This window comes from Entelurus aequoreus, linkage group LG10, assembly GCF_033978785.1.
Source record: "Entelurus aequoreus isolate RoL-2023_Sb linkage group LG10, RoL_Eaeq_v1.1, whole genome shotgun sequence".
Lineage (NCBI taxonomy): Eukaryota > Metazoa > Chordata > Actinopteri > Syngnathiformes > Syngnathidae > Entelurus > Entelurus aequoreus.
The window spans coordinates 7,267,253-7,282,252 of NC_084740.1; the positions used below are offsets into that span (position 1 = coordinate 7,267,253).

Here is a 15,000-nt window from a genome sequence, read left to right on the forward strand (position 1 = left end):
TATATATATATATATATATATATATATATATATATATATATATATATATATATATATATATATATATATATATATATATATATATATATATATACACACACACACACATCTATATGTATATATAAACCTCCAATGGTCATGTGGTACACCATCACTTCTATGGTTTATATTTTGCAGCTACGTATAGCCACCGCCCTTTTAGCTCCACTGACCAGCATCTATCTCTACAAGAGATAAAAGGGCGAGCGCCGACTTCCCAAACAGGAAACCGATGACTTTGGACTTAATGCATCTTCAAGCTCGTTCTCCTCCAACACATTAGCATACATTAAAGATTGAACAAGATCCTCCGCCCCTTCACCGAGGTCAAGGCACGTCTCTGCAGCAAGAAGTGCTGACGAGGCACAAAGCTCCACTTTATTGGCTCGGCTCGACCCACCTGCAAAGCTCAGCCGAGCAGGTTCTCTGCTGTGTTCGCTGAGTAATGACCACAGACAGGAAGAAGACACACAATTATCTCTCCTACATGACAAACAGTCAGCGGCGCATTTTCCACGGTCGTTATAAGGAAGTAAAACAACATCAATCTGCAACGGAGCCCACTAGATACTCACCAGGACACACCTGCACCATCTGTGAGCAAAAAGAAACGATATCTTTACAAGGACAAAAATGCTCAGTCGTGATCGATATTGTCGGAAAGCGATGAATTACCATTGCTGGCAACTTGAGGGTTCCAGGTTCGATTCCCGCTCCCGCCATCCGAGTCTGTGCCGTTGTGTCCTTGGGGAAGACACTTTACCCACCTGCTCCCAGTGCCACCTACACTGCTTTAAATGTAACTTAGATATTGGCTTTCACCTGTTTCTACAAACATTTGTGAAAGAATGGGCCGCTTTCAGTGATTTCCAGCGTGGAACTGTCACAGGATGCCACCTGTGCAACAAATCCAGCCCTAAATATTCCAAAGTCAACTTTATCATAAGAAAAGTTAAAAGACATTTTCCTTATCCTTATTTTGAGAGGATTAACTCATCATTTTATGCTTTCCTAATAAGCATTAAAACATATTTTATAGTAAAAAAACAAACAAAAAACAACTAATTGAAAATGTTATCAAAGGATGTTGTTGCAAAATAATTGCTAATTTTGCAAGAAACAAGATTAGAATTTCTTATCATTTTACGGTTTCCTATTAAGCATTGAAATGCATTTTAGTAAAAAAAAAAACAACTAATCAAAAATGTCACTCAGTGATATTGTTGAAAAATAGTAGCTAGTCTCGCAAAAACTACAAATTTATGAGCTGCCAAAACAAAACTTTACTAGTTTTGTTTTGGCAAATCCCTATTTTAAGAGGAATTTGTCATCATGTTGTGGTTTCACAACAAGCATTGACATTTATTTTACAGGATTAAAATCTTATAAAAATATTATTAAATTACATTGTTGCAAAATAGTTGTAAATTTGTAAATTTTACTGGTACTGTGTTTAAAACACATTTTCTTCTGCCTCATTTTTTGAGAGGAATAACTCATCATTATATGCTTCCCTAATAAGAATTGAAATGTACAGAATGTTATGGTTCAAAACAACTATAAATTGAAAATTATAAGGGATAGAGTTGCAAAATATTGCTAATCTTGCGAAAATTTAATTTTACGATTTGCCAGAACTACATTTTTACAGGAACAAAATCTTATAAAAAATATGAATAAATGATATTGTTGCAAAATAGTTGTACATTTTGCAAAATCAAAATTTTAAACGACAGTGAAAGTTAATTTTACTGGTACTGTGCTTAAAATACATTTTATTTTTTCTTATTTTGAGAGGAATAACTCATCATTATATGCTTTCCTAATAAGCATTGAAATGTACAGTATTTTATGGTTAAAAAACATATTAATTGAAAATATCATTAAGTGATATAATTGCAAAATATTGCTAGTCTTGCAAAAATGTAATTTTACGAGTTGCCAGAACTACATTTTTACAGTAACAAAATATTATAAAAATATTAATAAATTACATTGTTGCAAAATAGTTGTATATTTTGCAAAATCAAAATTTTAAAAGACGGCAAAAGTACATTTTACTTGTACTGTGCTTAAAACACATTTTATTTTTCCTTATTTTGAGAGGAATAACTCATCATTATATGCTTTCCTAATAAGCATTGAAATGTACAGTATTTTATGGTTCATAAAGATAATTAAGTGATATATTGCAAAATATTGCTAGTCTTGCAAAAATGTAATTTTACGAGTTGCCAGAACTACATTTTTACAGGGACACAATCTTATAAAAAATATTAATAAATTATATTGTTGCAAAATAGTTGTACATATTGCAAAATCAACATTTTTACAAGATGGCAAAAGTTAATTTTACTGATACTGTGCTTAAAACACTTTTTTTCTTTACTATTTTGAGAGGAATAACTCATTATTTGCTTTCCTAATAAGCTTTGAATTGTACAGTATTTTATAGTTAAAAAAAAATATTAAGTGATATAGTTGCAAAATATTGCTAGTCATGCAACAATTTAATTTTACGAGTTGCCAGAACTACATTTTTACAGGGACAAAATCTTAAAAAAAAAATACTAATAAATGATATTGTTGCAAAATAGTTGTACATTTTGCAAAATCAACATTCTAAAAGACGGCAAAAGTACATTTTACTGGTACTGTGCTTAAAACACATTTTCTTTTTCCTTATTTTGAGAGGAATAACTCATCATTATATGCTTTCCTAATAAACATTGAATTGTACGGTATTTTATGGTTAAAAAAAATAATAAAGTGATATAGTTGCAAAATATTGCTAGTCTTGCAAAAATTTAATTTTAGGAGTTGCCAGAACTACATGTTTACAAAAACAAAATCTTATAAAAATATTAATAAATTATATTGTTGCAAAATAGTTGTACATTTTGCAAAATCAAAATTTTAAACGACAGTGAAAGTTAATTTTACTGGTACTGTGCTTAAAATACATTTTATTTTTTCTTATTTTGAGAGGAATAACTCATCATTATATGCTTTCCTAATAAGCATTGAAATGTACAGTATTTTATGGTTAAAAAACATATTAATTGAAAATATCATTAAGTGATATAATTGCAAAATATTGCTAGTCTTGCAAAAATGTAATTTTACGAGTTGCCAGAACTACATTTTTACAGTAACAAAATCTTATAAAAAAATATAAATAAATGATATTGTTGCAAAATAGTTGTACATTTGGAAAAATCAACATTTTTACTAGATGGCAAAAGTTTCTTTTACTGGTACTGTGCTTAAAACACATTTTATTTTTTCTTATTTTGAGAGGAATAACTCATCATTATATGCTTTCCTAATAAACATTGAAATGTACAGAATGTTATGGTTAAAAAAAAATATTAATTGAAAATATTAAGTGATATAGTTGCAAAATATTGCTAGTCTTGCAAAAATTTTATTTTACGAGTTGCCAGAACAACATTTTTACAGGAACAAAATCTTATAAAAAATGTTAATAAATTATATTGTTGCAAAATAGTTGTAAATTTTGCAAAATCAAAATTTTAAACGACAGTGAAAGTTAATATTACTGGTACTGTGCTTAAAATACATTTTATTTTTTCTTATTTTGAGAGGAATAACTCATCATTATATGCTTTCCTAATAAGCATTGAATTGTACAGAATGTTATGGTTAAAAAAAATATTAATTGAAAATATTATTAAGTGATATAATTGCAAAATATTGCTAGTCTTGCAAAAATGTAATTTTACGAGTTGCCAGAACTACATTTTTACAGTAACAAAATCTTATAAAAAAATATAAATAAATGATATTGTTGCAAAATAGTTGTACATTTTGAAAAATCAACATTTTTACTAGATGGCAAAAGTTTATTTTACTGGTACTGTGCTTAAAACACATTTTATTTTTTGTTATTTTGAGAGGAATAACTCATCATTATATGCTTTCCTAATAAGCATTGAAATGTACAGTATTTTATGGTTAAAAACAAAATTAATTGAAAATATTATTAAGTGATATAATTGCAAAATATTGCTAGTCTTGCAAAAATGTAATTTTACGAGTTGCCAGAAGTACATTTTTACAGGAACAAAATATTATAAAAATATTTTAAAAATTCCATTGTTGCAAAATAGTTGTATATTTTGCAAAATCTAAATTTTAAAAGACGGCAAAAGTGCATTTTACTTGTACTGTGCTTAAAACACATTTTATTTTTCCTTATTTTAAGAGGAATAACTCATCATTATATGCTTTCCTAATAAGCATTGAAATGTACTGTATGTTATGGTTCAAAAAGATAATTAAGTGATATATTGCAAAATATTGCTAGTCTTGCAAAAATGTAATTTTACGAGTTGCCAGAACTACATTTTTACAGGGACAAAATCTTATAAAAATATAAATAAATTACATTGTTGCAAAATAGTAGTACATTTTGCAAAATCAAAATGTTAAAAGACGGCATATGTAACTGTACTGTGTAATCTACTAATAAAAGTTTCAATCAATCAATCAAAACGGCAAAAGTAAATTTTACTGGTGCTCTGCTTAAAACACATTTGCTTTTTCCTTTTTTTGAGAGGAATAACTCATTATTATATGCTTTCCTAAAAATGTAGAGTATGTTATGGTTAAAAAACAGTACCAATTGAAAATATTATTGAGTGATATAGTTGCAAAATATTGACAATCTTGCAAAAATACAATTTTCAGAGTTGCCAGAAATAACTTTTTACAGGAACAACATCTTATAAAAAAATATAAATAAATTTTACTGCTGCAAAATACATTTTTACAAGAAGGCAAAATTAAATTTGACTGGTATTGTGCTTAAAACACATTTTGTTTTTCCTTATTTTGAGAGAAATAACTCATCGTTATATGCTTTCCTAAAAATGTAGAGTATGTTATGGTTAAAAAACAGTACCAATTGAAAATATTATTGAGTGATATACTTGCAAAATATTGCTAATCTTGCCAAAATAAAATTTTCCGAGTTGCCAGAACTACATTTGACTGGTTCTGGCGGGCCACGTTGACATTTGACTGATTTGATGACATTTTTATTTTTAAACTTTTTAAACTTTTAACTGAAGTTAAAAATAAAATCTGTATATTGTATTATAAGGTTTGAAAATGTAAAATACGGCTCCTGCATACTTGGATTTGTCAGTGTGCGGTCCTCAGTGGAAAAAGTTAGGACACCCTCGCTCTAAGCAAGGCAATAATTACTGCCTCAGCTTTGTCTCCCTCTGGCGGGGGAAAAACCGCAACTACATCTTGTTAGTCACTGCTGCCTCATCCACTTAACATCCAGTTATCATGTCCCCTGTCCTTCCACTCTCTGCTCACCACCCTGGTCCACTCGGCAAGCTTTGGATATAAATAGTCCCGCCCCGGATTAAATATTCATCGACTCAACATGGCGTCCCGCACCTTTTTGATGCGGCGCCGGTGAAAAAAGCTGTTCAACATCAACACGTGAGGCCCAGGACTGGACAGATAGCTGTGTGATGACACAGGTTTTTAATGTAAAAACTTGCAGCCAACACCCAAATGCTTGGTAAAAAGTCATGTGACATATGACTTGCTTACTTTACATAGTTAGTACACATACACCAATGTTTGAATATACTTATATAGGGTCTTTTTTTCCATGTCGTGGTCTTTTGATCTAGACCAGCCAGATGATATACAGTCACATCTGGACCACTAGCTTTTTCACATCGTCCAGTCCGAGAAGGGCTCCTTCCGCTCTTTGTCGCTAGAAATCCGCAGGTGTAAAATACTGCTGAAGTTATTACTGTATAGACTGGTGTCGGACTGATACGTGTCCTCGTATCTTCGTGTCTTCTGTGCACAAGTTTTTTTTGTTTTTTTTCAAGAGAACCCAAAACATGATGAGCGTACTGTAACAAGATACCTGGCTGTTCACGTTGAAGATTGGTTTGTTTTTTTTTCAGTTTTTTTTTTTAGGAAAGAAAAAACACGTACAAACGCTTCCTGGGCGCGTCACACAGACGGTTAGAAACAAACAGAAAGGAAATGGCCGGAGAGGCAGTGACGACAGTGAGCAGCATCCTCCGTTCGTACGTTTGTTTGTTTGTTTTCTTCTGAGAATTAAGGCACTGCCGCGTTAAAGAAGAAAGAACATGGCTGACGAACCTCTCCTGGAGTATGACGGGGGAGGCGGGATGATGTGTTTTTTTTTTGTGTTTCTTGAGCAGGCTCACAGTTTTGTAAAATGTGCTCGTATTTGCATGTGCTTGACTATTTTTTTAATTTATTTTTTTACAACGCGTTTCCCGCTCCTCACACCGTGCTCTCCAGCATCCACTCGGTGCTGCTGAACGTCACCCCGCGGTTGGCGAGGGGCGATGACTCGGCGTCGAGCTGGCTGGTGGAGCGGTGCCACCTCGTCCGCGCCCGCCGGGGGTAACTGTGACTCTGAAATATGGAGTAGTCCCCCCCGTCGAAGGAGAACCTGTGCCGAGTCCGCGCCAGCTCGCTGGGGAGCAGCCCCGCGTTGGCGAGCACGCTCTTTTTGTCTTTGAGGCGCGGGGCTTCGGAGGGGCCGGCGTTGGGGCCGATGAGGCACAGCGACATGGTGGAGCCCGTTAGGCTGCTGTCTGTCTGCGAGTCCTCGAACGGCAGGACGAAGCGCGGCGCTTCCAGGCTTGTCCTTCGCTTCGTCTTGTTCGCCGCCGGCGGAGGCAGCTCCGCCTCCAGGACGGCAGAGGCCGCCGTGGCGTCGTCCTTCTTCTCATTGTCCACCCTCAGCACCAGCGCCATGCACTCCGTAGGGGCCTCGGCCTCGTGCTGGCTCTCGTCCGAAGGCTGCTTGGAAGCGGAGCGGTGGAGCCGCTGGCGGCTGCCGTTCACCGCCTGCGACGGCGTGTCGGAGCCCGCCTTGGCTTTGCCGCCGTCCTCCGGGCCGCTGTAGGTTTTGTAGCGGATCATCAGGATGACGATGAACACCAGCACCGACGCCACGATAATGCCGCCGATGATGATGATCATGGTGCCGCCCAGGAACTGGCTGTGCATGAAGCGGCACTGGCTGACCTCGCTGGCCGTGTGGAACTGGATGCAGCCCACCACGCGAGTGGCGGTCAGCGACGTGATGCCGTCGTCGTAGACGGCGAGCACGCACAGGTCATACTCACGCCCCGCCGCCAGGTCGTTGATCACAAAGTTCTTGCTGGTGGACGGGATCATTCTGAAAGAGCGAAGCGGAGGACAATTAATACGATTGTCCCATTGTCGTAATGTTTCAGTTTTAAATTAGATGGGCAACATCTAACAAAACAAAACAAAACAAAAATCCTAATCTACGATTTGACCAAAAATCCTAATCTACGATTTGACTCCCTCGAATGGCCTTGACGCTCCAACAACAGGAGCAGGGTGTTCTGAAAACATCCCCAAGGACACCTCAATGATGGACGCTTTTGACCTCCCTCCCTCCTCAACGACACCTGGAGTCGAACTTTTGCTTGCATGCAGAACGGCCCCCAGGCCTATGAACATGAACACTACATCAACACACCCAAGACAATGGGCATATACACATACCCCCCTCCCCCACCCCACGCCTTCACCACCGCTTGATTCCCCTTCGGGGTGATGGACGGCTGGCAGCGCTTCATAGCAGCAGTCGACCTCCAGGACCCCAACTCCCCCCCGCTGTTACGAATTGTCGTGATTAAATGTAACATGTTCATGTGTGCATGGCATGGAGGTTTTTCCCCACTCCAGACTAGGCCCCCTTAGGAGCCCAGTCTAGATTGTATTTTTTTACTCATCTTCTTCCCCAGCGTTTTACCTTTTTCCCACCTTTTACGGGGCGCCTCGTGCCGACCAATCAGCGTCCTGTTCTGTAACCCTGTGCACTGTTTGTTTGTCTCATCTTGAATGGTTTTGTGCTGAAAACATAGTTTCGTTGTACTTGTTGCAATGACAATAAAGACCTATCCTATCCTATCCTATCCTATCCTATAAGCCCATCAGCACGGACGAACAAGCGAAAATGCCGTAATAGAAACAAACAAAAAAAAAAGACCTGGTTTTTTTCAACGTCAGGAAAAAAAAGGATTTTGAAATGTTCAATATTTATTTAAAAACCTCTAAAGGTTTAGTGGCCACATGCGTGGACAGCACCTTTTAGCTTTTATTTCCAAAATTGTGTACACTACTGAATTGGGGTCTTATGGCCGCTTATGTGGACACTTATACTGCCATCTGGTGGTGTCAGAAGAGTATAACATACAATGAAATTTTGAGAAAAAAAAGTGTAAAAATAAGAATTAGCATGTCACTAAACATGAAGTACACGTTTGTGTACTTATGGACTAAGTACATCATATCCAAAGATGATTCTTAGTTTTGATTCTAATTAGGGTCCAATAAGCCCAAATAGCAAAGAGAAATAAACAAAACATGTAAACAAACAGCTTGGGCCTTAAGTTGAATTTTTTCTTACAAAAATGTTTTGGTTTGTTTATTTCTCAAAATCAGAAATATGTAACACACAAGGAATTTGACTTGGTACTGTGCTCTTTTTGTCATATGGGATAACTAAACGTTATTTAGGTTCCAGTTACAGTACAGTGGTAAACAATTCAACAATAAAGGATATATAAAAGTTTATATCCTTTTAAATGTTTACCTGCATTATTTTTTTTGTATATATTATGATTATATTGCATTATAAACATTGTATAGTTTTCATCGGCGAAGTTGGTAGAGTGGCCGTGCCAGCAATCGGAGGGTTGCTGGTTACTGGGGTTCAATCCCCACCTTCTACCATCCTAGTCATGTCCATTGTGTCCTTGGGCAAGACACTTCACCCTTGCTCCTGATGGCTGCTGGTTAGCGCCTTGCATGGCAGCTCCCGCCATCAGTGTGTGAATGTGTGTGTGAATGGGTGAATGTGGAAATACTGTCAAAGCGCTTTGAGTACCTTGGAAGGTAGAAAAGCGCTATACAAGTATAACCCATTTATTTATCATTATCGATTATTTCTACAGTTTACGAGAAGCTCTGAGTCCGTCTGCGTTAAGCCAAATATTTCTGTAAATGAATTATTGCATATTGTTCTAATGCGTGGAACCTTGAGACAAGATAATGTTGATAGACAGTCTAAAATTAACATGTCTGTTACGATGGGGTTGCAGCTTACTGCGAGGTTTGTTCTCCCAGGATGTAAACGGACGACTCTGGACAGGACTTGCAGGTAGGAACATGATTTAATCGTAAATTAACACTCAAAGAGGTACAAAACAGAAAACAAACCGACGGAACAAGGTGCCGATCGCACCGGAAGCTAAGGCTACTATTTAGCACAGACTACAGATCACTAGCAGGGGCTAGGAGACAAGCAAAACTTACGTAACAGTAGCGTGACGCAAACAAAGAAGCCAGACCGACTGACTGGCAAAGACAGGCCTAAATAATGTCTCTGATTACAAACAGGTGCGCATCCCGAACACAAGAGGCAGGTGAAACTAATACGTAGCCATGGTAACAAACTCAGCGGTGCATAAACAGGAACTGAAGGAGTCCAAAACTAACAGAAAACACAAGTGACTCGAAAAACTTAGACTATGATCCGGGCAGCGGATCATAACAATGTCTTCCTTTCTTCGCAGTTGTATGCATTTCATGGATACTCTCCTGCGTGGAGAGGTTATCAGGTGACCACAGATGATGCGCTAGCTGTTTCAAATTGGGAGCTGGGGTGGACCACTCATCTGTGCATCAGTTGATGACGTTTCTGCGCTGCCAACTCGTCGACATACAAGAGGATCCACTTCTGGCCCCACTATGGACTGGACTCTCACACTATTATTTTAGATCCACTAAGGACTGGACTCTCACACTATTAACTAGATCCACTCAACATCCACTGCACCGGTCACTCAAGGGGGGGTATACCCACATCTGCGTCCCTTCCAAGGTTTCTCATTGTATCCCATTGGGTTGAGTTTTTCCTTCCCCTGATGTGGGATGTCGTTGTGGCTTGTGCAGCCCTTTGAGACATTTATGATTAAGGGCTATATAAGTAAACTTTGATTGATTGATTATCATTTTTGTAGCAGCATGAAGAGCAGCACAGTCACAGTTCAATTAAATATTTGTGAATGCTTAGAAATATCTCAAGCTGAATCTAAAGCCACTGGCAAAATTAGAGCCACTGAATAGGCGTTCGCTTTATATTCCGATTAGTCAACTAATTGTTAACATAGTCCGGGGGTCTGCAACCTGCGGCTTTACAGTGCTTAGCCGCCCTAGTGGCTCCATGGAGCTTTTTCAAAAATGTATGAAAATAGAAAAAAATATATATTTTTGTTTTAATAGGGTTTCTGTAAGAGGACAACATGACACAAACCTCCCTAATTGTTAGAAATCCCGCTGTTTATATTCAACATGATTCTCTGATGAGAGAATTTGGCGAGCGTCGTTTTATCCTACTCATTTTGGCGGCCCTTGAACTCACCGTAGTCTGTTTACACGTGCAACTCTCTTCAACGATGCCAGAGAAAGACATATTTTATGCCACTCATTCTTTGTCTCATTTTGTCCACCAAACATTTTATGCTGTGCGTGAACGCACATGGGTGAACTTTGTTGTTGTTATTGACTTGTGTGGAGTGCTTATCCGGTATATTTGGTCAGGGCATGACTACAAGCTAATTGATGCTAACATGCTATTTAGGCCAGTTTTATGTACATTTTGCATCATTATGCCCCACTTGTAGGTATATTTGAGCGCCTTTTTCTGTCTTGCCTCTGGTGAGGGCGGTCGCATTTTCTCTCCTCCCGTCTTCTCCTTGCTTGCTCTCTTTGTCTTGTCTACACTTTTTTTGAAGCCTCTTTCTTTGCGCTGTCCTCCAAATGTAAACATCAGACATGGAATTGATTAGCTGGACTCTCGACTCAATTGACAAAATCTTTCCGACGAGGAAAATAGGGTTCTGGGGAGCCTGGCTGCCCTGATGGAACCATTGCTGCGGGGTACGTGAGAGATTCCTGGGACAAATGGAGAATCATGTGCCTTTCAGTCCTTTCCATCGAGGACGTGGAAGACATCTACCTATTTGGAACCATGATCGCGAGGCACCTGCTGATTGGGCTGGGCATTGCTCTGGTGTATCGTCAAATTGTTATGACGATGGCAGCCACTCAAGGAGCCCAAAGGCTGTTCGTCGCAATGGAAGGATTGGGTCAGGCTGTGGGATCACAGTCTGGGGCGATTTCTGAACTGAATCGCAAGATGGATCACATCATGGAGAAGCTTGTTGAAAGGGAACAATTGGATATGAGAGCCAACATGGACGAATAGAACAGACAAACCATTGTAATGTCTGCTCGCGGAAAAACAAAAATCCTAATCTACGATTTGACTCCCTCGAATGGCCTTGACGCTGCAACAACAGGAGCAGGCTGTTCTGAAAACATCTCCGAGGACTCTCAAAGATGGACGCTTTTGACCTCCCTCCATCCCCAACGACACCTGGAAGTCGAACTTTGCTTGCATTGCACGCAGAACGGCCCCGGGCCTATGGACACAACACCACTACACCCAAAGACAATGGGCATATACACAAACACACACCCAACCCCCACCCAACGCCTTCACCACCGCTTGATTCCCCTTCGGGGTGATGGACGGCTGAGTAGCGCTTTATAGCAGCAGGCCGGCCTCCAGGGCCCCAACTCCCCCACCCTGTTGCGAGTCGTTGTGATTATATGTAACTTGTTTATGTGTGCTATGGCAAATGAGGTTTTTTCCCTTGGACTCAGTCTGGACCCACTCCTGAGGGTCCAGCCTTTGACTGGTATTTTTTACTCTTTCCCAATATCACCTTTTTCCCACCTTTTTTAAGGAGCGCCGTAAGTGGCTGATCCGTTGGCGGTCCTGTTCTTGTCTCCCTGTAACGTATGTCTGCTCTTATTGGGACTGTGCCGAAAATGTAATTTCAGTTCTTATATGTCTTGTACATGTTAAAGAATGGACAATAATAAAGCATCCTGCATCCTGATTTAATTTCCTATGTCCTTTGTGTATTTAATTTATATATGCATTTCTCATGACACATTATATGTATGCAATATTGCCTGCATTTCTGATAGTTGTTTGTGCGCCATGTTGTTCCAGACCACAGCAAACGTAGCCCAGCTTGCATAGATTGTAATAAATCCATTAGAACTTGGACACACACATCTATACCTTTGGCTATTATTCTAAGCCAGTAATTTAGAGGAGTTATCCCACCCTCCGAGAAGCCTGTGTTTTATTAATGTTTTCCAATGTTGTAAAAATGGGTAGAATAAATATTACATTTCAACATTTCTGTCAGCCTGCGACACAGTCATTTTGATAGTAGGCTATTATAGCTAATATAGACACTTACATCATGTGTTGACTTCATTATATCACCTATAGAAGGCTTTTAATTTGTTGCGGCTCCAGACAGATTTTTTTTTGGTATTTTTGGTCCAATATGGCTCTTTCAACATTTTGGGTTGCCGACCCCTGACATAGTCGATTAGTTCAGTATCAAAATAGGAGCCGCTCATACGATGCTTCAAATGTTGCTACCATCTTGTGACATTAATTGGAACTACACCAGTTGGCTTACGTTACCATTGGTGGTTTAACAAAACATTTTTTTTTTAAAGCATCTATAATTTCCCCAATTACTCATTGTACTGAACACCTACACGCAGAGAGTGCGTGCACACAGACACAAACAGTCCAAAAGAAGCGACTAAATTCGGGTGATAGCCGACGTTACCAAGCCAAATCGCTATCATAGGCTAACAACACACGTAGCTAATGCGCATGCAGGTTCTACGGACGGGCGTAATTTCGTCATTTCGTGCTGAAAACCGTAAGAAGGCAGGATATAATGCTTACAACACATTGGAAAGTCCATCAAGGTTGCAAACAGCGCCCTAAAATTTTTTTTTATACCTGGGGCTACATTAATAGGAACATTTACAGTATTCACCCCAAAATACAAACAATTATTGCCATTGCATGACAAACCAAATGTCTTTGGTGTCAATAGAATTAGAAACACTTCTCTCCCCCTAAGACAGAGCCGTGAGATACAGTCTGGTGTGCCGTGGGAGATGATCTAATTTCACCTATTTGGGTTAAAAATATTTTTTGCAAACCGGTAATTATAATCCGCAAATAATGTGCCGTTGTCGAGTGTCTGTACTGTCTGGAGATCGGCAGACTTACCACGTTACACTCTTCCATATTAGTAGGTGGCAGCCGGTAGCTAATTGCTTTGTAGATGTCGGAAACAGCGGGAGGCAGGGTGCAGGTAAAAAGGTATCTAATGCTTAAACCAAAAATAAACAAAAGGTGAGTGCCGCTAAGAAAAGGCATTGAAGCTTAGGGAAGGCTATGCAGAACGAAACTAAAACGGAACTGGCTACAAAGTAAACAAAAACAGAATGCTGGACGACAGCAAAGACTTACTGTGGAGCAAAGACGGCGTCCACAATGTACAGAACATTCGAACATGACATGACAATCAACAATGTCCCCACAAAGAAGGACATAGAGGTCAAGGAAGACATGAAACTGCTAAAGGAAAATGCCAAAAAAAGAGAAAAAGCCTCCAAAATAGGAGCACAAGACAAGAACTAAAACACTACACACAGGAAAACTTCAAAAAAGTCCAAATAAGAGCTATAGTGACGCATGCTTGGTTATGGTTTAAAGTCATATCCAACAATTGCGACAACGACTTTTTATTGTCAATATCGGCTGCCGAGTTAAATGTTTTGATGATTTCTGCTGGTGGTGTGCCTCTGCATTTTTTCAATGAAAAAAAATGTGCCTTGGCTCAAAAAAGGTTGAAAAACACTGCCCTAAGACCTCCGTGATCATTTGTAGGCCATATTCTGGCACCTAAAGACGAGAACAACACTCCACTCCATGGACCGGGTGGGAAAATGATAGAGGAGAACAAGTAATCGTGTTGGATTAAAAAACGAAAAAAACAAAAAAGTCAGCCCCACTTTATGAATTCACTGCATGAATACATGAACCCTGGAATAGATCCCAGTATCCTAGATTCTGTTTGTGCGTCACAGGGTGAGTGAATCATATCTTTATATTCCAAAGACTATTTTAATACCTCCCGCATATGTGCTGCTCTAATTAAACTGTAAAATATTGTTACATTATATAACGACGATATTATATTGCATATATTATTTTTAAATGTTTAATTAATATTATTATTATATATAGCTATTATAAATGCATTTTTTTTTTGATTCACTCCTTTTTTGATTTGACTTGTTGCTACTTTAATACAATTTGGATATCTCCACATTCCTCTCACTCATTATACACATACAGGGCATTTCCTGTGGGAAGGGATTCGTTCGCAGGGATTCGAATAAAGAACCAACTCTTTTTCTTTACTATAGTGGTCTTGATAACGGGTACCGGTTCTCAAAAAGGGATTTGAATCCGAGGACTCTGTTCTTTTCTTATCGAACAACCGGGAAAACCGGTTTCGAGCATCATCCCTAGTCACAGGATGAGATAACTCCTGGAAATTACTGGCTCAGAGTGGCCAAAAGTATAGATGTGTGTGTCCAAGTTTAAGGAAACGGCAGGCTGTCTTCTTATAATGGATTTATTACAATCTTTGCAAGCTTGGTAACGTTTGCTGTGGTCTGGAACAACATGGCAAACAACCATCAGAAATGCAGCCAATATTACACACAAATAATGTGTCATAAGTAGAGATGTCGGCCTGCCGATATTATCGGCCGATAAATGCTTTAAAATGTAGTATCGGAAATTATCGGTATCGTTTTTTTTATTATCGGTATCGTTTTTATTTTTTAAAATTTTTTATTAAATCAACATAAAAAACACAAGATACACTTACAATTAGTGCACCAACCCCAAAAAAACCCCAT

General features: G+C 38.6%; 1 protein-coding gene across 1 annotated transcript in view; it reads right to left on the reverse strand.

Annotated features, from left to right (window-relative positions):
- Positions 1-5,986: 5,986 nt before the first annotated feature.
- The window catches only part of lrfn1 (leucine rich repeat and fibronectin type III domain containing 1), a 121,060-nt gene continuing 112,046 nt past the window's right edge, over positions 5,987-15,000 (reverse strand). Inside the window, exon 3 of the mRNA XM_062059939.1 lies at positions 5,987-7,258. Within this exon, the coding sequence (XP_061915923.1) occupies positions 6,352-7,258 (907 nt within the window). The 3' untranslated portion in view covers positions 5,987-6,351. The remainder of the gene's footprint in view (positions 7,259-15,000) is intronic.